This window comes from Lepeophtheirus salmonis, chromosome 13 (genome assembly GCF_016086655.4).
Source record: "Lepeophtheirus salmonis chromosome 13, UVic_Lsal_1.4, whole genome shotgun sequence".
Lineage (NCBI taxonomy): Eukaryota > Metazoa > Arthropoda > Copepoda > Siphonostomatoida > Caligidae > Lepeophtheirus > Lepeophtheirus salmonis.
The window spans coordinates 15,184,202-15,210,193 of NC_052143.2; the positions used below are offsets into that span (position 1 = coordinate 15,184,202).

The 25,992-nt window shown below is 32.7% G+C and overlaps 2 protein-coding genes across 9 annotated transcripts; one reads left to right on the forward strand and one right to left on the reverse strand.

Moving 5' to 3' along the window:
- The first annotated feature begins 899 nt into the window (after window positions 1-899).
- Window positions 900-22,192, forward strand: sals (sarcomere length short). Of its 8 annotated transcripts, none has more exons than XM_071892691.1 (5): window positions 900-991; window positions 19,586-19,816; window positions 19,879-20,339; window positions 20,409-20,523; window positions 20,581-22,192. In XM_071892691.1, the coding sequence occupies exons 2-5, from the start codon at window positions 19,774-19,776 to the stop codon at window positions 21,879-21,881; spliced, it is 1,920 nt and encodes a 639-aa protein (XP_071748792.1). In that variant the 5' UTR covers window positions 900-991; window positions 19,586-19,773; the 3' UTR covers window positions 21,882-22,192. The 8 variants fall into 8 exon arrangements, with proteins under 8 accessions (XP_071748792.1, XP_071748795.1, XP_071748791.1 ...); XM_071892694.1 differs by having other exon boundaries at window positions 19,882-20,339; XM_071892690.1 differs by lacking the exon at window positions 900-991 and adding an exon at window positions 19,346-19,495.
- LOC121127589 (uncharacterized) lies at window positions 22,025-24,764 on the reverse strand. The gene is made up of 2 exons (XM_040723004.2): window positions 24,314-24,764; window positions 22,025-22,745 (listed from the first exon to the last, which is right to left on the reverse strand). Exons 1-2 carry the CDS (start codon window positions 24,675-24,677, stop codon window positions 22,306-22,308), a joined length of 804 nt encoding a protein of 267 aa, XP_040578938.1. The 5' UTR covers window positions 24,678-24,764; the 3' UTR covers window positions 22,025-22,305.
- Window positions 24,765-25,992: the final 1,228 nt, after the last annotated feature.

Below are 25,992 nucleotides of genomic sequence, written 5' to 3' on the forward strand. Positions count from 1 at the left end.
AATTTGCAGTTTGTCAAAACAGTTATTTTATTGTTTTTTATTCATTAACCTAAGATATATATAAAAAAGCGATATTCTTCATTTATTCAATATATCTACCTCGATTTTGAATTACAGCCTCCAAACGGTTCCTCAGAGCGTAGCAGGAAATTTGTTCCATTATCGTAAAATAGCACGTTTAAAAAAGCCAACATCTTGATAGCTGGATTGATTAACATTCCTCTCCAGAAATCTTTATTCAAAATAACCCAAAGGATTTAAATCTGGTGAAAAATCTGGCCAAATTTCCTTTAGTCAAAATCATATATTCTGTTCCAACCAATGTTACGTTTTTTTTGGAGGCATGACTAGGCGCATAATCATATTCAAAAACATAGTTTTTATTCTTTTTTGTGTTTTCTACGAACCGATGAAATTGCTACCCAGACTAATTAAGATGGAGGTTTGACACGTTTAGTTATTATTTTCTGTAACCTTAGAGATATCTTTGTTTAGGATTCTATGTCATTGATTATTCTTTATAGCCTCAAAAGTGAAAAGCTTTTCGTCACAGAAAATAAAATGCCCACGTTGCGTGACTCTTTTAAGGAGGTTTCAAAACTTTTTCTTTCTTTTCCTTCAGGCATCCCCGAAAACTTGATGTTGGTGTCTGGATCTATAGTATCAATGGAAGTCTATTCTAAAATATGCAATTATAGCTATGTATATCAAATAATAATTGACTTTTATAAAAATGATTTTCTAATACATACATATATATGTCCTCATTTCAACATTCGTCACCCCTAGGACACAAATGGATCAATCTACACGCTCGCCCTCACAAGTTATGACCCACAATTCCTCAAACTTCCTTGCAGTAAAATATACGACAAAAAAAAAAGTAAATAAATAAACTCAGTATCGCTTTAGGGTCATTTATATAAACATTGTGAATTTCATTAATTCAATTAAAAGTTTGTAAAAGGTATTGGATCACATTTATTTTTAGGTAAGTTATTTAAATATAATATAGGTTTGTTGTGTACTAGTTGTAAATTGTATGAACAAATTTTGACCAAGTTGCAATTTCTTTGTATTAAACTGCATTATTTAGTTAAAAAATTTCTCATCTTCTAATTACCAACTACACATTGAGAGTATATTTCCATTTTGATTTATTCAAATTACATGGTTACTATGTATTAATGTGTAATATAACCCTGGGCATTTGAACTTTATAATGTTTAGTAATTTTTATTTAAATAGTCAAAAATTACACTATAAATATATTGCATTATCCTCATTCCAAATACTGTAAATACTTCATTTAAAATGATTCATTTATTTTTGGGTGACAACTTGTACAGAACATATACAAGGTGCGACGTTGAAATCAGAACAATCAATATTTTTCACTTTCACGAGATAAATTTCCGTAGCTACTAGACGACATTTACAAAATACTCTAATCTTTAGATGTAGCCACCTCTCGCGTCTACGATAACTTCAAGATGCATCCTTAAGGCTTCTTCATGTATTTTCCGTACATATCTTCCCATTGTTCATTTACAGTGACCTTCCTACACATGATCCTTTCGTACCTAAGGGCACGAACTCAACTCTGGATTCTACATACATGCAACCAGAACGCATAGTGCAATAGGTTGGCGTAGGTTGAATATGGCGGCCCATATTTCTTTCGGCCATAAATTGATGTTATTGCTCAACCATCTTTAAGCATCCTTGGCAGTGTAATCAGGAGTGCCGTCTTGTTGCAGGATCACATTATCATCTGGAAGTCAGTCTGAACCCATGGGAGGAAATGAGCCTCCAGGTTTTATATCCAGAGTCAAGAAGCGGTCGGATCTTCTCGCGAAGGTCACGTTCAGAAGCCATTTTCTTAATAACTTCAGAAAAGTTAAACAAAAGAAATTTATACTCAGTGTTATTAACTGTTCAACGTGCATAACTCTTTTGATGTCGTCTCTGAAAAAAAACACCAGAATCTTACAATTTGCAAATAACCTTAAGCTATCTGTACCGGGAAAATAATTTTTCTTTTCAAATGCAATTTTCTCTACAAACAGAAATAGGTTTAAAAAATAATACCCGATTCTAAAAGTTCTATGGATTTGCATTTATTTTCTTTAATAAAATCACCTCTAGCCTCAACTACCTTCGCTATACGAGGCCAAACGTTAGATCAGCCTTCACGACTTTTTTCCTTGGCAAATACTCGAATTCCTTCTTAATCCAAATGATAAGATTATCTTTGGTGTTGCAAGTGGTTCGGTTGGTTTGTCGTTCGATCTCACTCTACACAAAAAAAAAAAATCCTTCGGATTCAGATACAGCGAGTTTGGAGGCCAAAAGTGCGGCACGAGGAAGTTGTAAAAATTGTTTTGCATCCATTTGAGACTTTTTTAGTTTTAGTAGGGAACAAAGCCCTCCTATTGGTAACTATGTTGACTAAAGGCTTCACCTTTGTCTCTAGCACTTCCAGGTAGGCATTAGTGTTGACCTTGATGCCTCTGGGTAACACATGAAAAGGCATGATGTTTCCTTTAGAGCTAACCACCCCAAAGACCATGACGTGGACTGGGAATTTTGTCTACATTACGATACAGTATGTGGTTGAGGAGCTTTTGTGAGGGCTTTAAGCGTTTTTCTTAGCCTTTTTTGATCAGGATTTGGGCCTTACTTATCTTGTATGCGTAGTAACGAAGGTTTTCGTGAATGCTGAGCCGGATCAGCGACTCTGACTAGCCAAATTCTCGAGAAATTGATTTGATGGACTTCCCTGTGTCCTTATGGATGATTTGCAGGATTCTGGCTACGAATTCAGGCGTTCGGATACAGTCATTTGTACCTCAGTTCACATTGTTGTTGCCTTTAAATCAAGTTTAGAGGCCTCAAATTTCCTCCTGTCCTTGCAAACAAACATCTCACTGAGTCCCCGAGTTGGAGCAATTATTATGTTGCAGATTCGAACAAGCTATATAAAAAAATCATCAGTTATCTAAGTAGCTGTGTTTGGCCAAGGAGCGTGCCAAAGTAGCGCCATAGATAGCTTGTGCACCATGTAGAGTTTTGATTTCAGCTTTGCACTCGGTATAGGCATATATATATATACCGATATATGTATATGAAATAAAGGATAGGGCAAAATATATTTTAGGTAGGAGTTAGTTTAGTAGGAGAGGGAAAAGTCTTTTATAAACATGGTATGTTTCATTGAATACAGCTCTTAAATCAACATCAATTTAAAATTATTGGATGCATTTATCTGCATGTATTAAGGCATATCTACATTAATAGAAAAACAGTAATTCATTAATAAACTTATGCATATACATATATTTGCAGAAATGCCTAAAATGTGAATTGACTCTCTCGAATTTTTATGGGGGCAATTAATTAGTTTTTGTTTGTTTTATTTTTGCATTACTTTAGGAATTTAACTGCCCCTTTTCTCCCTTAATATGCACTTTTTTTTGCTAATTAACATTCACAAAGTGTCCGATAATAGTTATCTATTTATACATATAAAAACTATTACATATCTATCTACTCAGAGCCTTGTGTCAAAATTATTGTGATCTGAGCTATTTTTATTTTTCTATAGAAATATATATATTATATAGTTTGATAAGGACCAGAAGTAAATTTGTTAATGTGGAAATCTCTAACAGCTCTTAATTAGTTTTAATCATGAAAACACACAAAATCAATACAATATTATACAAATGAGATATATTTTTGGAGATAAATAATATATATTAGTTCTATGGAATTTTATAGTTTCTTAATAGTCAAAAATGTTTTTTTTTTAAACTTACCGAACACAAAAAGTAGTTTCGGAACGTGAAATATTAGTCTAATTGTATATATATTTAAGGATTCAAATAAAATTATATCCCATTTAGTCCGGGTTCAATCATTTTTTAATTTCAAAATTAACCATTTCCAATCAAAAAGAAGAGTATGTTAATTCGTTCTACGGAAAGTCTCAATCAATCAATTATATTCACGGAACTGGGCCAAAGTATTGATTTACAGTATGTACCAAAAGATCCGTCCCAATTATTTCAAGTATCAATAACCTAATGTACGTTTAAAATTCCTCATTTCTCATGAACAAAAATAAATTGTATTAATATAAGAGCTTTTATTTCCGATCTTTGGTGTATTAAATAAATAAACAAACTCTGAAATTAAATAAAGAAATAAAATAGTTGAGTGCATTGACGCTAGAGTCAAGATCAAGGACATTCCCAAACGATTCTGGTGTCTCCACAAGCCTTGTATACAAAGTCAAAAACAACTATAATGAACCAAGAACTTTTCCGATCGTCCTCAGAATTGGAGTCCACGTTCAGCAAAAGGTTGCCAGTGAGTAAAACATTGAAAAAAGTGCCTCATTCTTAGGCATGACCTAGGTCTCAAATCAAGAACTTATATCGAAGTTCAAGGACTGAAGGCCCAACAACGATACAAAAGATTTGAGAGATGCATGAAAATTCTCAACAAACTTATCTTTGACAATTTAATTCACCAAACCTACATCACTTGGGTTATTTTGTGTGGAACAACTTCGAGTCTAAGGCCTGGGAAACGTTCCACCTTAATATAGATGCCCAGAAGGTCTCTATGGTCACAGAGTGGAACAGCATTCCCAAGGCCTTAGTGTAATAAGTGTGTGACAAGTTCAAGTCCCGTGTTGATGCTTGTATTGCTTCAAGGGAGGGGTTTTCAATTAAATTCCAAAAGAAATAATTGAAATATTATTGGTAGTAATTTATTTTTGAATTTATGCATAATTTTCTCTCAATACTTGCTATTGTTATAATGTATTATATGGCACTAACTTGTGGTACGCCCTTTAGTTTAGAACATGGTTTTTTTTTTGTTCTTTAATTGAGCGTATAAATGAGTTGTAAGTTAATGGGTTATTTCACATTTTGTATCTTTAATCGGGCACATTGTATAAGTTTCCCTGCACGTCATACGTTCTCTTCCTATCTGGAAATCGGAGTCAGCGATAGCCGATAGTTGGAATTCAATTGTCGTAAACTTTTAAAAATAAGGAAATTGTATTCTATATCTTGATTTTATTGAGATATTCGTAAAATTAGCAACTTGGAGGATAATGTAAGTAAATAGAATGTCTCATTGTGAATTTGTCTCTTTTGAAGTATTCCAAGAGGAGGAGGGGGGTTTGGGGCACTTTGAGTCGATCCGGGAATTACAACATGAGGCCGGAAGAGATCACATCTCATTAAGCTATGTACTTCAACTTTTCTTGTTTTTACCATGAACTATATTATAACATAATTACAGGATGCTATTAGCCATTAGCTATCATGGAGAGTAATTTGCAGATGTCATCAAATTAATTAACTCATGAAACAGAAAATGACTATAATTATAAACATTCATAGATAGATATATAGAGTTAAAACACCAATGATTGTCCAATCCTACGAGGAAACTTACTACAGCAATTGTGATCAATTGAGTGGTGATCACTCTCATCCTATTCCAATAATATATTCTTCGCTTAGTGAAGCAAGAACATCTAAAAGGCCACAGTGCAGTTCTTCCTATTTTTATTTTCACAAACTAAGGCCTAAATTACAGTATTGTCTATTTCTGTTTTTATATTTATTATAATGTTTAATTGAGTGCGTTGAGGAGTATTTGGTTATCATTAATATATACTATGTGTTTTTCAAACTTGGGAGATAACCCCACTCTGGTAGTTCGAGATAGAATTGAAATCCATTATATTTCACGGATTTCTAAGGATCAAATTCGATATTTGACATTCTCCATGGGTCACCAACTAATTTCATTCTTCCTCCTAATGATCGATGATAACTTATTTCAGAGTCGTCATTCGAAAGAAGGATTTGACATATTAAATTTTACTCCTTGCTCTTTGCTCAGCCCGGTGTTTGTCATTTCTCTGTAGAGGGGCGTGGCAAAACACTCCCAAACATTATATTTGTTAGTTATTATATATGTAGACTAAAATTAGGCCACTTTCGGGGAGACACATGATTTAAATATTTAATATTGATATGTGGTTATAAAAAATCAGTACATACCCTGTCTGAACTTTTTGTGTGCTGTAATACAAATATTTATTTCATTGCAATTCGCCTTTTTATTTAGCTTATACTTCCATACGAAATTACGTTGGACAGCCAAGTAGACAATATTAGTCATTGAAACTGTTTTAATTTAAGAGTATTTCATAGAAACTGATATAATGTATACGGTTATCTTTTTCTTTTTTTCCCCTCTTAAAAAAAATAAATATAAGCCTGAGTTTGTATAGTCGCTATTTAGGTACCCTTTCCTTTTCTCTAGTACTCCTGATTGAAGTTATTTCGATATTATAAAAGGTTTGCGATTATGGAATGTCATCTATCCACTGTTTCTGTTTCCGAATTCCAGACGGAAAGAGAAAATATAATGTGCAGGCAAACTTATACAATGTACCCTTTTTGATCTTCAAATGGAATTGTAAAGTATGGATATATTTATACGCTTCCACCAAAAGTAGGCAAATAATAATAATCATAACGACAAGGACAAAGTTGTTTGCACAAAAATCAGTATTTTCAACAAATATTTTTATTTGTTACTTTAATAATACATTTGAAACATTAACTTTATGGGTTTTTACTGATATAATAATTTTTCTAAAACAAAACAAAATGTTAACTTATTGACTGCGTCCATATTCAAATAATATATTGTAGCTATGGGTTGATGATAGTACAATTTAGTAAAAATACTGTAGCCGTTCGTGATAGTTGGATCATATTTTTCGTTGAACCTAATGATATCCCAACATCATCAATAATTATAATGGATTTTTCGTCGGCTGATGAACTTTCAGCATCAACAGAGTTTCAATCAACTTAATTGAGTTATCTATTGAGTAGTCCATTAAAATTTGAATACTTTGAATTTTTGAACTTCAACCAGATATAATTGATTATTTAACAATAGAATTTCAACAAAATTAATACTAGGAATAGATGTGTCTTCGAGCTCTCTTAATCATTGATGTAGCCACCCTTAGCGGCAATCTCCAGTCATGGTGCCCCTCTACTAGCTGACAGTGGCTTTGTTGGCCTTGGTGTTTCGATGGCGTGCACTGTAGGCCTTTCCCTCGACCAAAAGGTGTAGTAGAGGGTGTTGGCCGTTTGTACACCTGTTTTCTCATTATATTTTTTCTTCTAAATAAATTATTTTTCATTGGATCAAGACAAAAATTCTTTCATTTTCAAGAACCCCTGTAATTAGTGTGCAAAAGGGTTATTGAACCATATTGATGAAGAAAAATATAAAAATTTCTATTATCGGTATAATTGAAAACAAAATTTACTTTAACCAAAAGAAATATTTTATTAATGGTAAGTCTCGTATAATTTACAATCATTTCAACATTTAAGGTCACATCCCCTTATTATTAACTGTATTCTTTTGTCGGCTGTCGTGTTTGTCTCCTTTACCCACTTGCCTGGGCGTTAGGAGTGGGCTTAGTCCCATTATCAATTACGATCTACAATTACTGATATAAATTTTTTTATTTTGTATGTATACAAGAAGAGTGTGCCCCCATTGTAGGGCTTAATAGAGGGGAATGAATACAAAGAATGAAGGTAGAAGAAAAGATACGGAAAGAAGAATGTAGAAAGAGACAGAGGGACATAATACACAAAAAATAACAAAATACACATGGTATTTTGTTGTCAGCTGTCGATTGCTTCATCTCGCTTGATACGTCATAATGTATTCTTTTTGACGAATAAACAAAGTAATACGTTATTTATCACTCATGCTCCGTTTCCAAAAGGGCAGGAATGTAATTTCTTGCTAATCCCTTGTCCAAATCACATTGAAAATGGTCAAATTAATTGAGAAAATTTAAAAAAAAATCCGAAAATACTTCTATCTACTAATAATTTTGATATGAAAATGTTTTGTTGTTGTCGAAGAAGATCCTGATAATTATAATTCTCTTGGATTCTTCACACTATATCTATTCGGGTTAAGTAAGGTAATCTACAAAGTCTCTTCATCGCAACTCCCCCAAAAAAAAAAAAAAAAAAAAAAAAAGAACTGTTATTATTGCCTCTTGTAATCTTGGAAGTATTATTATGAATATAAAAAAAATAATGTGTTATAAACTCGTAATAACATACCAACATATATGCATCTAAAAAATTGTCTAGATGAGAAGTATATTTTTTATTTTATTCAAAAATTCCCAAAGCAAAATTCGCGAAGAAAATTGCAAAACACTTTTTGTGTGCTAATTTTTGCAAAAAATAGTTAATAGCATTTATTGGAATGATAAAAGAAACTCAAACCTACCAATATTTATTTCGTACTTGCAAAAACAAAAAAGTTATCAAGAATAATGTAGTCGAAAAAATAACACTCGATGATTGGTTCATTTTTACAAACATTGTAAAAATTATGTAATAAAATGTTCTGGAATTTGAAAATACTCCATCGGAAATATTGCGTTGGCATTTTGTTGAGCAAAAAGCATCGTTTTGTGGGATTTTTTTACTTTTTATGAAAAAATAGAAAAAAAAGAAAGAAAGAAAATGGAAAAATTATTCAGAAAATGACAGATATTTCAGTTAAAATAAAATTTTCATTTGGCAAATTTATATGCAAACGAATCTCCAGACAAGTTTCTATAAACTCTATTTCATTTAATAATCCCATATTCCATTGGAAGTTCATTTTTTTACACCTGAAATAAACGAAAAACCAAATTTTACCGATTTCTTTTTTAGTTTATAACTTTTTTTATTTTGAATAAATTTAGAAAACGTAGGAATTCGTATAGTTGCTTCCGAAACGCCAATCACTTATTGATTAATAACCTTAAGCCCCCTATCTAGTCTCCTTGAGCTGCAAAAACGGTTTCTGGGTTTTTGGCTATAGCATAAGCCTCCTTATATGACCTCTCCAAAAATCAATACCCCCGTCTTCGACTGTCCTAGCTCAAAAGGGGGACCCATGCAAAATTTCAACCTCCTAAGGTCGATGTTGTTGGAACGTATAAAGGATATCTACGTACACACACACACACAATCTCTCTTTTATATATGTAAAGATATATTTTGGCCATTTTATTATTTCTATTAAGAAATTTTGGCTATCATACACAAATACAAATGTATAATCACTATTTTAATATGATATTACTAAGCAATATTATAATACATAATCGAATAAAATACTATGTAGATTTTAATTATATGAAATTAATATTAAAAATAAAATGATAGTGATAGTCTGGGAGTACATAAGGTATAAATGGTAGTTGTGATTGACTTATTTGGCTAACTACCAGATGATTTTGGCATATTTTCTGGTTTTTTTTTTTTGTTTTTTTAAAGGAAAGGTTGCGTGATACAATAAAAGTAACGACGTGACTGAGAGAAAGAGTGAAGGAAAATGAGGTGTTACTTCAGCCAAAAAAAGTCATAAATCAATGACCTCGGAGGCCCAAAAAATATCATAGGAATATGCTTGGTTATGTTATACTTCTACTTGATAAAAGTATTTCAGTTATTTTTCTGTTTAAGGAAATAGTTCTCAAATAAAAACTTCTGGTCGTGATCCAATTATATAGTGTATAGCTCCAAAGAAAAAGAAAAATAGCTAAGATCACAATCATTTTGACACAAGGCTCTGACGAATAAGGATAGCTATTTAATAGATTTTATATTTATAAATAGATAACTATTATTAGACAATTTGTGAATGTTAATTAGTAAAAAAAAATGTGGAATTAAGGGGAAAAAAGGGGCAGTTAAACTTCTAAAGTATTTCGGGTATTTTCTGTTTCAAGGAATAGTGAGTAAATAAATTGCAAGAGACTAAATGTCAACTGCATATCTACGTAATATGTATTAAAAATCCCTGACCAATGCAGCCTTGATCCACATATATTTTTGCACAAAGCACATTCTTGCCCCACTTTTGCATACAATATATCCTCCATAAAAATTGGCCTTCTTTTTTAATTACATTTACTAAAGTCAACAATTACCTCATGGAAAAAAAAAACACAATAGTTTATTAGATTTGCTCACTTTTGTTTTTGCTCCAAACTCCCTAAAGGCTTTATTAGTCTGAACACAATTGTTGTTGTTTTTCCAGATAGTATCAGTTATTTATTTATTATCTGGACTTTAAATCAATACTGCGGGCATTAGTTTATCTAGAGAAAGCATGACCTTGTCTTGTCCTATGTCATGTCAGGTCATATTTGAAAACCTTGAAGTCTGATAGAAATTAGAATAAAATAAGCCAACACAGATTCATGAATAATTGTATTATTATCAAAGTTATTTTATTTATGAGTTTCCAAAATGGCAGGACGCTGTTTAAATATTTCAATAAAATCTTTAAACTAACTGGGGAATTGATTTTACTATAAATCAAAGCATGTGCATAATTGCATAGCTGCAGGGAAGTAATTAGTAATATGCCACCGCATTTTCTATCCCTATATTTCTTTGTCAACTATTCATTTGGCACCTCTTGCCTGAGATTAGTACTTTACTTATTTGAACCACTGGGTACTATGACATAACGTCGAAAGAAATAATCAAGAACAGACAAAATATCGAATCACGGCTTTCATCCTCAAAAGCTGTCAATCTGTTCGCCAATGTATCAAGCCTGTTATCACTTGTAAAGGAGGATGTATTGAACACAAACATAGTATTCAAAGATATCAAAAATTGGGTTTGAGTCCTCTTTTCTTGAATCCATAAAAATCACGTTTTTCGTGATTTGGTCATGCTACTGCAAGTTTTGGGTCCTTACTCCGTGTATATTTTTTTAATTCGCTCAATATCCATTTGTAGCATCTGAAAAAATGTTTCTCTTTACTAAATTTTCAACCGGATAAATATTATTAAATGGTCATATATGCAATTGAATTTTGTATCCGTTTATTTTAAAAAATCAACTTCCATATTCGTGGGTGTGTTATTTTTCACCCTTAATTTTTGAAACGCACAGTATAATTATCAAATCTTGCTAAGCTTTGAATATCCTTACTATAAAATAGAAAATAGTCTATATTAGTGTTGGAGTTTGGTTCAAAAATCTAAGACAGGTTTGTGATCTTTAAAATTTTAACTAATTCAGTTCAACTTCGTATAAAAACGAAATACAAAAAAAGAGTATACAAAAATCCCTTAAAATCGAACGAAATTTAAAAAATGGCCTGGATCGGGTCTCAAGCAGGCTGTAGAGCAGCTAGGACGAGTCTGAATTCGACTTAAACATAACGATTGAGTTTGACTTTAAATTCAAAATCAAGTCCTTGGTATAACGGGAGTTATCAAGTAGGAGTCCTGAATCAGGCAATTTGCAGACTTGGATATGTATTTATATGTGTTTACGTATATTTAAATCTTTTCTATTAATAATGATGAACTCTATAACAAAAATGCGGAAAAATCACTCCCATACGCTGCAAAGTGGTCCACTACAAAAGTATAGGAGTCATTTAAACTTAATTAACATAGTTTTGATTCTAATAAAAACGGAAAGTAATAATTATATTTAAAACTCATTTTTTTTTGGTTAGATTAAGTATATTTACAAATACGGTATAAGAATAAATAACTTTCAAGTATTTACATATCCTGCTGGTTTTCTCTTAAGAAAATAATTGCAATCAGAAGATTTTCAAAGGAGAGAACAATCTTTCAACTCTCCCTTGTGATGATGGTACTGACACTAATGTGGACGCAAAGGCACGAACGTCCAATTAATACATGGAAGGATCTTTATTTATAGTGTCCAAAGCTGTTTTACCTCGACTTCGAGGTCCATTCTCGATACTAATCATTCAGTGCTATTTTTCTTGAGCTAGGGTGAAATTTTTGATAAGTTCTCTTACAATTCAGGACTCGGGCTTTGCAATAAATTTAGACGTGTACGAGTCCTAAGAAAACATAGCTTATCCGTTTGTTCACGATTCCGAGTCAGAGTTCCCAGTCATGCTCTCAACACTACTAAATACCCTTAATATTGGAACTTCTTTTCGTACTTTTTTCAAGAGAAGGTTGTAAGATGAATATCCACGATAAAGATTACATTGTCTTATATGTACATTATTTTATTAACTGTCTAAAAACAAATCAAAATCTATTTGAACCTTTAATATGTAACACAACCTCTCTTTCGAAAAAAACAACAGAAAAAAGGCCAAAATCCATTGGTAGTTAGCCAATTCTTCCCAACTATAAATGGAATTAGTATTCAATAATTACTAGGAATAACTCACACCATAAAACCTTCAGAACACTGATTAAGAGAAGAGAAGCCAATACAGCTGACAATAAGATACACTGTATAGTTTATGTCCCAGCGAGGTAACGCCTAGTTTAATAAAGAAAATAAATGTGTATATATTTTTACAATTTCCTATAAGAGATTTATTTCACAATAGAACGATGGGCTGACATTTCTTCTTCTTTTTTAACCTTAAAATTACGTCAAATTAGAATTGCTATTTTGTAAATATATACATATACATATTTTGTAAGACAAATAGACTTAAAAAACGAGAAATTACTGGAACTTGTTTTTTCAGTTGCGCAGCTCCCTAGATATAGGTTGTAGTTAAATACTTTTTTCCCCTTTGACTAATGAGTCTTCCATCTTCTTTCTATTTCTTTATCTTTTCATACCTTTTCTCTCCTGTGTTTTTATATAGAACAACTTATATGTAAAGCTTTCAACATGAAATTTAACAAAAATAAAGCGATTTATTTTTAGAAGTTGTTTTTTTCTTCGTATGAATATATATATATATATATTAGTCATACCGGAATTAGAAGGAAAAAATCATATTTTCCATATTTGTTCCATCAATCTTTCTATTTCCCCAAAAATATAAATATTTTCAAATCGTATTAATATATGTAAGTACTTTAATCTAACTCTTTTCTTATTTGGGGGGAAAAAACCCACATAATTATTCATTTATTTGACCCTTGAATTTGAATATTTTTTCTTTTGACCTAGGACTTTTAGGTATTTTTACACATAGATATATTTACATTTTTGAAAGCTCCGCTTTTTTACAACAAGACAAATGAATTAAGACTGCTTTGTTAATTGTAATGGGGTCAATTAACTGTCCTTTTTACTAGAAAGTATTTCAGTGTGCTTTTTCTACGTGACACGTATTAGGAAAGGCCATAGACCCCTGCTTTTTGAAAAAAAATATTAGCCATGTGTCAGTTACAGCGGTGGAAATAGGGTGCCTGGTACTTTTGCTTTAAACCATTTTCCCTTAAAGCCATTTTGTCTCATAGATATTTCGCCTAAAAATATAAAAGAATGCTGTTTATACATCGTTATTGTTTATTTTTAGTTGAAATTGACGTTCCCTTAGATTTTTAAAAATCAAAATGTGTAATGTTTATTAAAACGCGTTAAATGGTTGTTTTCTTTTCGAATAATGATGGAATTATGCTCTTTCCTATTATAAGGCTTGTTCGTCAATCCATGAGTCTTTCCTAACATGAATAATCCATCATATCTAATGATAATTAATAACTGAGTAGTGATATACACTTCTAGCATTCGAATCGTTGTCCTGTTTTTTATTTTTCTTATTAGGTATACTAACTTAATTAATTTTTTTGTCTCTGGTTCGAACTCATTTCATTGTGAGATCTCGATAGTATGACTTTATTAAAATTTTGAGGATAATTCTATCAATATTTATTTATATTTTAAGACAAAATATCCTTGAGGCAAAATGGCCTTAAGGCGACATGGTATAAGGTAAAATGTTCGATGCAATATAGTTTTAGGCAAAGTACTTTATGACCGGAAATAAGTATTTGATCATTATCGATTTTGTAAGTTCGCCCGAATACGAGTATAAGAATTTTCTATGATATTGGGGCCTGGAGAATGGCTAGGCTACTCCATAACCTTAATATAATTCAGAACATTATGTTTCTACCCCGAACTTGACGGTGAGGATGGTGTTCTTGGGGATATACACAGCATTTTTCTATCTTCAAATGTACAATTTGACAAATATATTTTGTCAAAAACGGATAAAAAACTTTTTCTCAATTATTAGAGTTAAAAATTTTCATAAGGGACTCAAATTTGAACGAATCACTATTTTTTTTTTTAATTAAAGAAGTTGAATTCTTTTTCTCCAAAATAATGACATTTAAATTTATTTCGAAAAGAGGACCTATTTTTATTGTCATAATTATAAAAATTCTGGCAAAGTGGAGGGGAAAGGGTCCCCTGGTCCAGAGACAGGATTTGCCACTTTCAGATGCATTGAAGTCGTCCCATGATAATGTTTTCATCTCCATCTTTGACAGGTAGTAAGGCTTTTTAGGGATAGTAATCAGAACTCCATAAACATTTTTTTTGTTTTTATACATTAGTTATTGAAAAGGAATTTTCAGTACTCCAAATTGTATCAAGTAGGTTTTATAGCCAGAACTTTTTAGTATGCTCCTAAAAATGAGAATTTTATTGTTGTAAGAATCCATTTTTTTAAATAATTATTTAATTTTTACAATTTTTAATCAAGATTAGTGAATTTGATTAATATGTTCACCATCAAGTTATTAACCCCTCCCCCATTATTTCACTTTTTTCAATTTAAGCTATAGGCGTTCCTCCTATTGTAATAGCATCTATTATTTTTATATATCACACTCAATCCCATCAAAATTAATTCGTACATTTGTTGGTTCCTAAAATTCTTTAAAAGTTATTCATATTTTATAGATTTTTTATCAAAAATACAATTATAATGTTTTAACTATTATAATCGCAAATTATACCATATTGAGACCCCCTCAAACTAATATTGTTCAAATTAATTTTTAAAGAAATAATATATATTTTAGCCTTTTCTTGAACTCAATCAATTATTTTTAGTAATTGTAATTGATATTGACGAGTGCAAAATGGTTGAAATAATCAGAAAAATGTTACAAATTTCAATATTGTAATTTTGAGTCTATGTTACCTTTGTATTTTGTAGTGAAATTTGTTTTATATTCACTAACTGTATAAAAAGAGGATGTTCACTAACGGAGGGATATAATGTATCTCACTCTTAAAATAAAACTAACATTAAAGTATAATACCGTTCCTTTCTTTGTCAATAAGTAGACATACGAAATCCTGAAGGGTTCAAATATTTATTTCCTCCAATATATTTGGTGTACAGAGTGGAGACCCAAGACTAGTAGTATCATTGAATTACAATTTTATCCCAAATATTCTTAATTATGACTGTTCCATTAAGTAACCAAACGATAGGTGAAACAAAAATAAACATGTTTGGTTTTTATTCCATGTCTATATTGTCAAAATGTCTTAGAAACAACAAAAAAGGCAAACGCCTGTGGGATATCCTCCGCATCGGTTTCAGTGACGAGAAGGCTGTAGAGTGCCTTAACATCTTCATCCAGACTGCCTACAATATCATGAGTCCAGTATAGCCCCATACAGCAAAGTAGAACCAAAACTTTAATAACAACAATGTGGCTGAATTCTGACTGCCTCCATGTAGCTCTCATCCAGCCCCTTGACTTTACAGTTCGGGGCATATTGGAGAAGAATTTCTTCCCGCCCCCATCTCTCATCTTATTGGATTCACTCCAAGCTGCCATCATGACAGCGTGGTACGTCATGGATAAGGTCTTCCTCGTCCAGAGCTGATTATCTGTTCGCCACCATGCCGAGGTTGATATCCGTTGTGTAGGAAGAAATATATAATATAATATAGCTATTTATAGTATTTAAACATGTCACATATTGGTTTTGAGTTGTCTTTTCTTGATTATCATGTCATGCTACTGCAAGTTTTGGGTCCCCCTTCTGTATATGGACTTCAATATTTCAAATGAATTTATTGCAGTACTACGACTTATACTACTATCTAATCCGTACAACTCTATCTGACCAATAAGGTAGGGGCAGGAAATGTATGTGAGAAATATTAATTGAGTCAAGATATATGTTAATAATGATGAAAATCAAATTCTTTCATTACAAAGAAAAAGAAGCTGCATTTCAAAATACGCGGGAAACATCGTTCCAACGTTCTTGCTTTCTAAGTTAAATGCATATAGATATATATCTTTTGGGAAATTCCCCCTTCCTTATATTAGTAGAGAAAGTTTTGAAAAGAATGCGATGAGCAAATCTTATTGTTATTGTTGGTATTGTTACAATTCATTGTATGATGTAGCTTAAACAAACTATTTAGTGACGAAAACCCTGTATATATATATATATATATAAGTAGCTATATAATTACCTACAATGTGCGTTAGCAAATTATTACGCTTTTGATAGTAAGATTTAAATCAACTTCCTCGAGAACAACAATTACATAGTATCATGAGTATTTTGTATTATAAATAGCACCTTATAGTATCAACAATTATTTGTTCAAATGTCCTCTGTCTGCAGCCACCATGGTCTCCAGTCACGAAGATGTAGTCATTGGACATATAAACCCACTCCTTCTCAAGAAAAGCCTTTAGGGAATCAACATTAGGGTGGGGGACTTTGCAGCCCTTGCTATAAATGAAGCCCCATATTCCTTACACCAAGCTTGAGCCTAGCACCCAGGGCTGATTCTTCTTGCCAATAGTAATCCCCCATCCAACTAAGGCTTCAAAACCTCTTTCATCACCTTATGATACTCCATGGGACCACCTTGAGATCCTTGGAGAACCAGAAGGTAGTATTTGCTTTCGGTCACTGGCCACATCACCCAACATCATGGGAGAGACTGGGTGCTTGGTCTTATTTATTGGGAGAATATCTTACACTGAATATGTCAAACACTTATCATTATGGGCATTTCTGGACTGGCCCACTTTCCAGTTCTTCTTGTCGGAGAAAATTAGAACAGTGCCTCGTTTATTTTTCTTCACCCAACTTGATCAGCTTCTCACTCCTTATCCCTCTGGTCTCCTTGGTCCTTGCAGAGATGAGAATTGTCCCCTATATTTTTGACTGCATTCCTGATAGTCCCCTTGCTGACTTTGAGGTCCTTGGTCAACGCACTTTTGCTGGTGGTTGGCAAGGCTTCCATTTCAAGGGCCACGCTGATCAATAATTTTTTTATCTTCCACTTCTTGTCTTCCTGGAGAGACTCTCACCGCTGTGAATAAGGCTCCTAACCTTACAACCAAGCTCCAATGAGCAATTTATAATGTCTGCAACTTCCTTTTAGAGTGATGGACGCGGAGAAAATCTATAGTCTGTTTCCTATTTGCTTTGATTGTCGTTGTTTGTTGACGTATCGCAATCAATAATGCAGTGTATGAAAGCTGGTAAATTTCGGCATAATTTTTATTTTTTTGCTCAACATCGATTGCAAGTAATAATGACTTTATAGAACTATAACTGTCGCAGTAAGAGTTCCTTACGCACACTGTATAAGACAGAGAGATACAAATAGTGAAAGCCAATTATATGTCTCTCTCTCTCTCTTCTTGCCTTGTTTAAATCTATGTTCATAATTATTATTTATTTTTGAGACTGATTTGCTGACCTTGAAAGTCATAAAATTAAGGTCATCATCTATTTGTATGAATACTACATACATAAGCAGTAATCTAATACTATCTAAAAAAATGTCACTCAAACTTTAATGTATTTTGTCATACTTGTAGATCCGTCAATATAAAAACAATCTAGAAATATTTTTGTCAAAATAGAGTTTGATATTCTTAAAGGAATTATTGTCCATTTCCATAAACAAATTGTTCTTATTTACACTTTAAAGAACCTGCAAAAGTAGCCAAAATGGATCTTTACAATGAAAGAATGAAAAATGACATATTTTATTTAAAAGATGTCATATTGGGGGTTAATATAACGTTTATCAATCAAATACAGTTTCGAAACTATAGGTAACATTAGTGGCTATTTAAAATCCTCCCAGAAATTTGAATAACAAGATGATATTTGTGTAAATAGGAATTGAAATATTAAGCTGTATGTATAGGTATATGAAGTTGCGATTTTGTGCAACTTATCTTAGCAATTTGTACTAATTGCAATCAACACCTGAGATGACTTATTTCAAATGAAGGATTTGCAGTACTTGGGATGAGAATAACGCAATCATTGAATATTACACAAATGCTCAATATATTTATAGTGTAATTTTTGACTAATTGAATAAAAAATATTAAATTTAAGAGTAGTCACTGTCACATAAAGTTAGAAGTCTCAAATACCCAGGGTTATAAATAAAACAAAGTTGCAGTCATAACATCAACTTTTTCTTTCTTCAATCTACAAGGATGTCCCATTGAGGAAATTAGTAGGACTTTTCATTATGTGACGGTGAGGTACAATTTGAGTATTCAGTGAGTTGATACAATTTGACTGAATTGAGTGAGACATATCTTCTATTTTATTTATTTTTAATTTGGGGAATTGCCGTGAAAAAGTCTTGAAAAAGTAAGATTGATTGAATTTAAGAGTCATCTAGCGAGTAAAAAATAATTTATGAATGTATGAGAACAACACTTCAGCAGATTCAATACAGGATAAAGTAAAAAAATAGTATTATATACAAGAAGCACTCGATAAAATGAATTAAACTTTGGAGGCCTTTACTTCAACTCATTTTTTAGAAAAAGTAAAAAGAGGGAAGTACTCTATATAAAATTTAAAAAAAAATGAATATGACTTTAAATGAAGTACGAGCTAAAGTACTCCCTGGCTCATCAAATCATTTTTGATGATTTGTTTTAATTTATTATTATTTTTTTTTACTTTATTCATGAGAAGAGAGAATTTTTAAGATGAAAAAGGGAGATAAAATCTTAGGATTTCTTTGGGTGTATTCTTCTAAATTATTAGCGCAAAACTTTGTATGTTCGTCGACGTCTAATAACTACAGACAATTCCGGTCATTACATCTAGTTACTCATTAATACAAAATAACCATGTAATTTAAATAGATCAAATTGAAATGATAATATCCATACATATATATTTGATAATTTGAATGACCCATGTTGAAATTAAATAATGCCTTTTAGAACGAAGAAACTTGTAGAAATTGCTTCTTGAACAGACGGCGCAAGTAAAAAATACATTGGGATATTCCCATTTCCTTGATTTTGTTCAATATTGTTTTTATATTGACGTGGATCATTTGACAATGTTCTGGAATTGACGACATGACGTCAAGAAAGAGTCTGTTGCATTACCACAACATGAGAGTGGGGGGAGGGTTGTAAAGTGATGTATGTTGTAGCAATGCTATTCCACAAAAAAGTAAATAAATACACCTACATATACCTATATTAGTACATACAAGCACGTCTGTAAGAGAGGGTTGGCTGCCGATTTGCACGCTTTACGCAAGTTGGCAAGATTTTGTAATTTTTTTTTTGTTTCGAAAGCAAGCGCTCCTTGAGTGAGTACTTAACTTATATTTGTATAATTTACTACAAACAATTCCTCGTCCTTCCTGCAATTCAAAATAGTTTCTGTCTTATTTTTTCAGATCATAAAAAGTCCTTGAGTGATTTCTTTCCTTCCTATTCAAATACATAGAAAAGTATAGCTTGCTATGATGACCTGTATTCAATTACAATTAGTTGAATAACAATTAATCATGATTTAAGTGAGTTACAAAATCATTATTAAGTTGAGGAGTATATATAAATAAGAAAGGAAGTGAAGTGTGCAAAAATGACAGCATTAGTTGAGGGCGCCACCAATGGACACAAAGAAGGTAAGATGTCCCATAAGTACTAAAAACTCAACTATCTAATCACTGAATCCTTTTCTTCAAAGAAGAGGAAGAAGAAGAGGAATGGGATGAAAATGAGGAATGGCAATGGGAAACCGAGAGTGAGGAAGAAGAGGCTCCTCATACACCATCCTCCATACCAGGAGCCAAAAAACCACAGCCCAATATTCAAATAGAAGGAAGTTTAGTTAAAATAGATCGTAAGCAACCAGTGGACTGGTCAGAGGATGAATTTGACGATGATGACGACAAATCCTACATTCCACCTCCGCCTCCCCCACCCCCGCCACCTCCAAGTGACTGCATTATTTCACACCCAGAAACAACCAAAAAGAGAAGTGAGGCTCTTGATAACCTGAAGAAAAAACCAGCAAAAACCCCAGATTGGAGTGATCTTATGAAGGAGATTGGAGGTTTTAAATACGGTCATAAGCATTTATTGAATAAAGTAATTTGCAATGATCGGAGTAAACCCTATTTAAGTAAAACAAAGGTTGAAGGACAGGTACTTTGAACAAACCAACATTTGTTCATAGTTCATACTCAACTTTTATCTTTCAATATTTTTTCACAGTTTGTTTTTGACTCAGAAAAGACAAAAGAAAAGAAAAGCATTCTCAAAGATATCAAAAAGGGAGTTCGTCTAAAACACGTAAAAACAAATGATAGAAGCAAGCCAAATCTTCGAGGTAGGTGCTCAATTCCCTTTTAAAACTGTCATCAACTTTTCTTATTTTATTTTAAAGGCATTCGCAACTTTAGACGTCAAATCACAAAGGAAGATGAGCAAATGGCTGAAATGGATGCTTTGGACGAAAACGAGGAGTTCATAAAGTTACGCGATGATCTCGAATCCACCAAACAGCTCTTAGAGCTGGAAGTTCGATCCAAGTCTCTTTTAGAAAAGGATAATAAACGAATGCAGTCGGAAATGGAAAGGCTTCGTATGGATCTAAAGAGGTCCAAAAACGAAGACATAAATGGAGATACTGAAAACGAGGCTCCATCGCGAAGATCCTCTATTCAAATGAAACGTAGATCCATAATTCGAATGATAAGCGAAAATGAGGCCTTGGCAGAGGAGGATGAATCGAAAGAGGATAAAGAAGAAGAAGCTGAAGATGAGTTGCTGCGACAAGAGGCGGAAGAAGCTCGACTTCTGGCAGAGGAGTGGGAGAACAAGTATAAAGAAATGCAAAGGCAAATGAAGGAAATCGAAGGTGGGAGTGGAAAGCATCATAAAAAGTCATCAACTGTCTCTGAGCCCGGCAACTTGTACACTAGAACGCAAGAAGACGATGGCAATGAGTCTGAGGGATCCTTGGAAGGAGAGAACAGTGATGATGAGGACTGGATGTCGAAAAGAGAGGTTCATACGCTTAAACAGAAACTCAAGACAGTTCATGATAAGAGGGAAATACTAAACCGAGAAAGGAATTTATTGAACGAACGAATTGGTAATCTTATTGGAAGTATTTCCTCCGAGGTTAAATCCAGACAGAACCTCAAGAAGGAAATCAAGGATATGAACGAGGCATTTAAGCGTGAAATTGCAGAGATGTGTTCAGACGAATTCACTACTGCAGAGCTGGAGGACTGCTACTTCTCGGATGAAGATACTCTTGTCAGTTCAAAACTTCCTGTGAGTAAGGAGAAGGTCCAGCCAGACTGGGAGGACGAAGAAGTAGTGTCTGAAGAAGAAGAGGAGGAAGAAGAAACACTAAGTGAGATCATCCAATTGGCAGAGGATGAATTAGAAGAGGAAGAAATTAAGCAATTCCAGGAATTATTTGATCTACAAAAAGAGTCTGATGAGATGAAGAAAGTAAAAGAGAGACTGGAGTCTCTGACTCAAAACAAGGAGGAAACGACTGAGTTCCTAAATGCTCAAATAGAGTCCCAAACTGCAAACGTTCACAATATGAGGAAATGTAACTTTTCAATAAAGTCTAAAATTGATAGGCTCCATGATGTTCTTCAATACGAGAAGGAGAGGCATCAAGATCTTAAGCAAGAGCTAACACGGATGTTGGCAGATATCCAATAAGTGAAAACAAAACACTACTGAACAAAATATTAATATTATTTATTTTCTAAAAACAAATGTTACGACTTATATATATATATATACATAATTTATATTTCACTCCATATCGCTCAAAGATAGCTACGATAAAGAGTTCTTTGATGGAAAACAATTAATTACATAATTAGAACAGAAATTGACACAACATTTAAAAATATTATATTACTCTTTTTTTTTTTTTTTTTGCTAATTATAAATTATATGAGATAGGCTGAAATTTACTCTATGAAATATGTTTAAATCCTAAAAATACATCCAGAATAGTACGTTAAGTATACGAATCATTTCAGCTAAATTTAGTTCAAATAAATTTGCTTTCCTCAATGAGTCAAAAAAGCATGAACTTATTTAAAAGAAAAATCAAAATCCGCCCTAATGCTTCGTACTACTCGCATTGCGTCATGATCTTACTAGCAAAAACGAGGAGGATCAAAGACACTCTGTAGAAGCAATAGTTCATTCTTCCAACTCCACTTTTCTCATCCTCTGGTTTCAAATAACTTGTACGGAAAAGATTGTTTTCAGGAAGACGGGGATCAACAATCTCGTTAAAATATTTATCATGTCCTTCCTTGATGTCGTCCTCACTATGAATATGATCATTCCCAAAAATTTCCAAATCATTTTCAATGATGTCATAGTCATATTCCAAGGACATGGTCACACTAGTTGCTGTTGATAATGACTGAAGAATGTTTGAATATGGCGTAGTCAAAGAAGAAAGGTTGTGAGTCGTGAGGAAGAGATTCTCTGTGGCCTTTAAAGGTCGTTTGCTGACTTTCTTTCCGATTACTCTGTAGTCTTCCTTCCATGATTTACGAGACTCTGGTGGGAGGAAAAATAATATTTTACTCAGATTTTATACTACTTATATCTAGTGTTTTGACTGTCCTTATTTAGAAATGAAGACTGCAGTCCCGTCCAGTTTCATTCTAAGCCTTGTTTTTAGGGTTATCGGAGTCAGAACAGAGTACCATTTAAATTATTTCCGCCGAGTTCATAAAATGCACTTTCATTCATATATTAAACATGCCCTTTTAGTTCGAGCATAATACAATCAAAAAGTATTTTTGATTGTATTATAAGATAACAAGTAATATTTATAATGATAACGTTTATCTGTACTGTACTGATTCAGGACTGTACTTGAGAGAGGTCATATAATTTCATTTAAACTTTCTTTTCATACTTGATTTGCTACCGTATTACGAAAATATTTTTTAATTTGAATGATTACTTCTTACAGAAGCGCCTGCAAAATTCAAGGTATTGAAACTTAATTTATAATGACATCATCTTATTCTTCAAAATATTGGTAGAGTTGAACATTTTTTCTAAGGAACAAACCACATAAGTTTATAATTTAAAAAAAGGAAAAAAACAGTTGTTGCGTCTATTCTATCTTCTTTTTTGTTCATTTTATAATAGTTCGTACTGGTGTTAACTTCTCCCTCTGAAGTTAGCATTCAAACAACCCTATCTTTCGTGCAAATTGTTTTAAAACATCTAATAAAAAATATATATATGGATTTAAATGTGATTATAATATTTTCCATGCTTTCATGCTATTTTAAATGTAGAAAGTTCTCCTCCTTATAGCAGTAACTCAGTTTCTCACTCCAAAATGATATACCAGACGGGTCATATTAACAGGGGTCTTAATTCAATAGTGCAATACCTATATATCACTCCCGTCTTTTAGTGGCACTATTTTTTTTCATTACAAAAATGTTAAATTAACCAATAGTCATTCTATGTCATAATTCCAGAATTTACATATGCTTTAGAAGAGAAAGCTAATTCATTTCATTATTTCTGATATGTTACAAATGATGACAAGGCTCATAAATAATTGTGTTGATGCAGGGGGAAAATTTATTGTTGCAGCTTATGAATAATTAGGAAAGCCTTAATGACTAACACAAATCCCTCATGACATACATACATATTTTGCCAGTCATTAATATATTATATAATTACAGTGTACGTTTTCAAAAATACATCATAGCGGAAAACATGCGCATCGAGATTAAATGATTTGCCTCAATACTTAACTGCTCCCCCACCCCCCACTCCCAGGCTTCTGTTCATAGATGCAATCAGCCCTAACCTCTTCTTGATACTCAATACAGTGGACATGTTCACTTCCACAATCTTGAACACTTCACAAACCGGACCTCTTGCGTGGAGCAAATCAAGCACTCTATGTTTCTTCGACGTCATCACGAAACTGACTTTATTTCCAAAAAAAAATGTGAGACGTAAAAATTTTGAAGACTGTTCTTTCAAACAGTAAATGTTTCATAGCCTTACGTATTTCTTTTTTGAATTTATTTAAGTCTTAATGTATGATGCATTTTTCGTACCCACACTGCATAATTAAAGAAACTCACCATCAACAACCAAATTCTTAATGGTGGACTCGAAAGTATTACAGTAGTCATAGTCGCAACAGGAAGCCCTCATTTTTCCCCCATAGTACTTATAAATCCTTCTCAAATTAATTAATGAGACTTTGAGAGATTCGGGATCACAGAGAATCCTGGCCACTGGACCTTGGCTCACTGTAAAGTTACCAGATGCGAATATTCGACATCGACCGCCATTTTTTACTCGAACGCTGAATCTTCCTGGACAGTTCCCTGGTTGTTTTTTCAGATCTCTACATTCGTAACATTCCAAACCATGACTGGATAATTTTGGGTTCAGGAAGAAAGGAAGACAGAGGGAGAGGTATGGAAGGCTTCTGACCCACATTTCTGTTTTTACCAAACTAAAAGCTACGTTCTAACTCATGCCTTGTTAAAAATAAGTGTGCTTCCTTTTGTTTTATCACAATAATGCGATTTGAGACCGAGAGCCATGGTTTTTTTATAATAATTATTATTGCTACAATATTAGTACCTTTCATTTTTTGTTTATCTTGATAACGCAACTTTCATTAGTACGTTTTTTTTCCCTCATATTTTGCTTTGTTGCTTAGGCACGTACAGTCATGAAATAAAAGGAAAGACTTAAGAACAAATTATTGGCTTTGATATAATTTCAAGCCGATGGTTTATACAGAATTAGGCAAGTCTATACAGCGTACTTTTTTTTATTATGAACTTTGTAGCTCAGTTTTTTTATTGCGGATCGATAATATACTTCCCTTTATTCATTCAAAACTCAACCAGGGTTGCAGGGGGGGAAGAATACTTATAAACAAACAATGAGGAAAAAATGTCTGCTCTGTTCACATCAGTTCCCAGAAAGTATTCCTGCATGACTTCCCCCAGGAGTTTAGGCCAGCGTGGCTGGACTTTTTTGTTCCGTACATTACACCCCACTCCTCATTTCCAGGCGTGAAGAGCCTCTTTTGTGTGGGTTCAGACATTTTGCGAACCAAGAGGTCTTCCATTATCTCCCACAATTTTGAAAATCTATTCTTTAACTGGGACTTGCTTTTGAAAAAACAGGAGGAAGAGAAGGTGTTAGTTATGTATTACATTTTTTTATTCATCATTTCTCATTATAATATTGCTATTTAATTTTATATTATTAAGTAAATAGTACGCTGCCCAGTTCTGGTATAATGTTATTATTCTATTCTTTTCATGGGGTCAAAATCCCAAGCCTTGCATGGAATAATGTAAAATTTTGGATTAAAAGTAATTTTCTTCTGTCATAATTCTTCTTAATGCAAAATGAACTCTCAATTGGTGGCAAGAAGCTGAATGACTAATGTTTACATAGTGGTTTGTCTTTTGAGTTAAATGAAGTAGGAAATTTACTACCAATCACTCAATGCCTCAATCACATCAATAGATCTTAAAAGTGTACATTATATATACATACTAGTAGTAGTATCCGGAATTCCATGGAGTTATGAGGTGTCGAAAAACAGGCAAATGTTGCTTTAATAATATAGGATAGTAAAACAGAGAGAGATTTAGAAATACATTAATAATTTTATATTTTCAATAATAGGCACAAAAATAATGTTAAAAAAATATGTAGACAAGGTGTATGCAAAACTTTTTCACTCATTATCGATCACAGCCTTTACACGTTACCTGAAGGCCTTGCAGGA

Bases quoted from the DNA above. Each gene is read 5' to 3' on its own strand.
- sals (XM_071892691.1), top strand. From the start codon at position 19,774: ATGACAGCATTAGTTGAGGGCGCCACCAATGGACACAAAGAAG. The intron at 19,817-19,878 runs GTAAGATGTCCC...TTTTCTTCAAAG, and splicing joins CACCAATGGACACAAAGAAG to AAGAGGAAGAAGAAGAGGAA. The intron at 20,524-20,580 runs GTAGGTGCTCAA...TTTATTTTAAAG, and splicing joins AAGCAAGCCAAATCTTCGAG to GCATTCGCAACTTTAGACGT.
- LOC121127589 (XM_040723004.2), bottom strand. From the start codon at position 24,677: ATGTGGGTCAGAAGCCTTCCATACCTCTCCCTCTGTCTTCCTTTCTTC. The intron at 22,746-24,313 runs GTGAGTTTCTTT...TCCTCCCACCAG, and splicing joins TAAGAATTTGGTTGTTGATG to AGTCTCGTAAATCATGGAAG.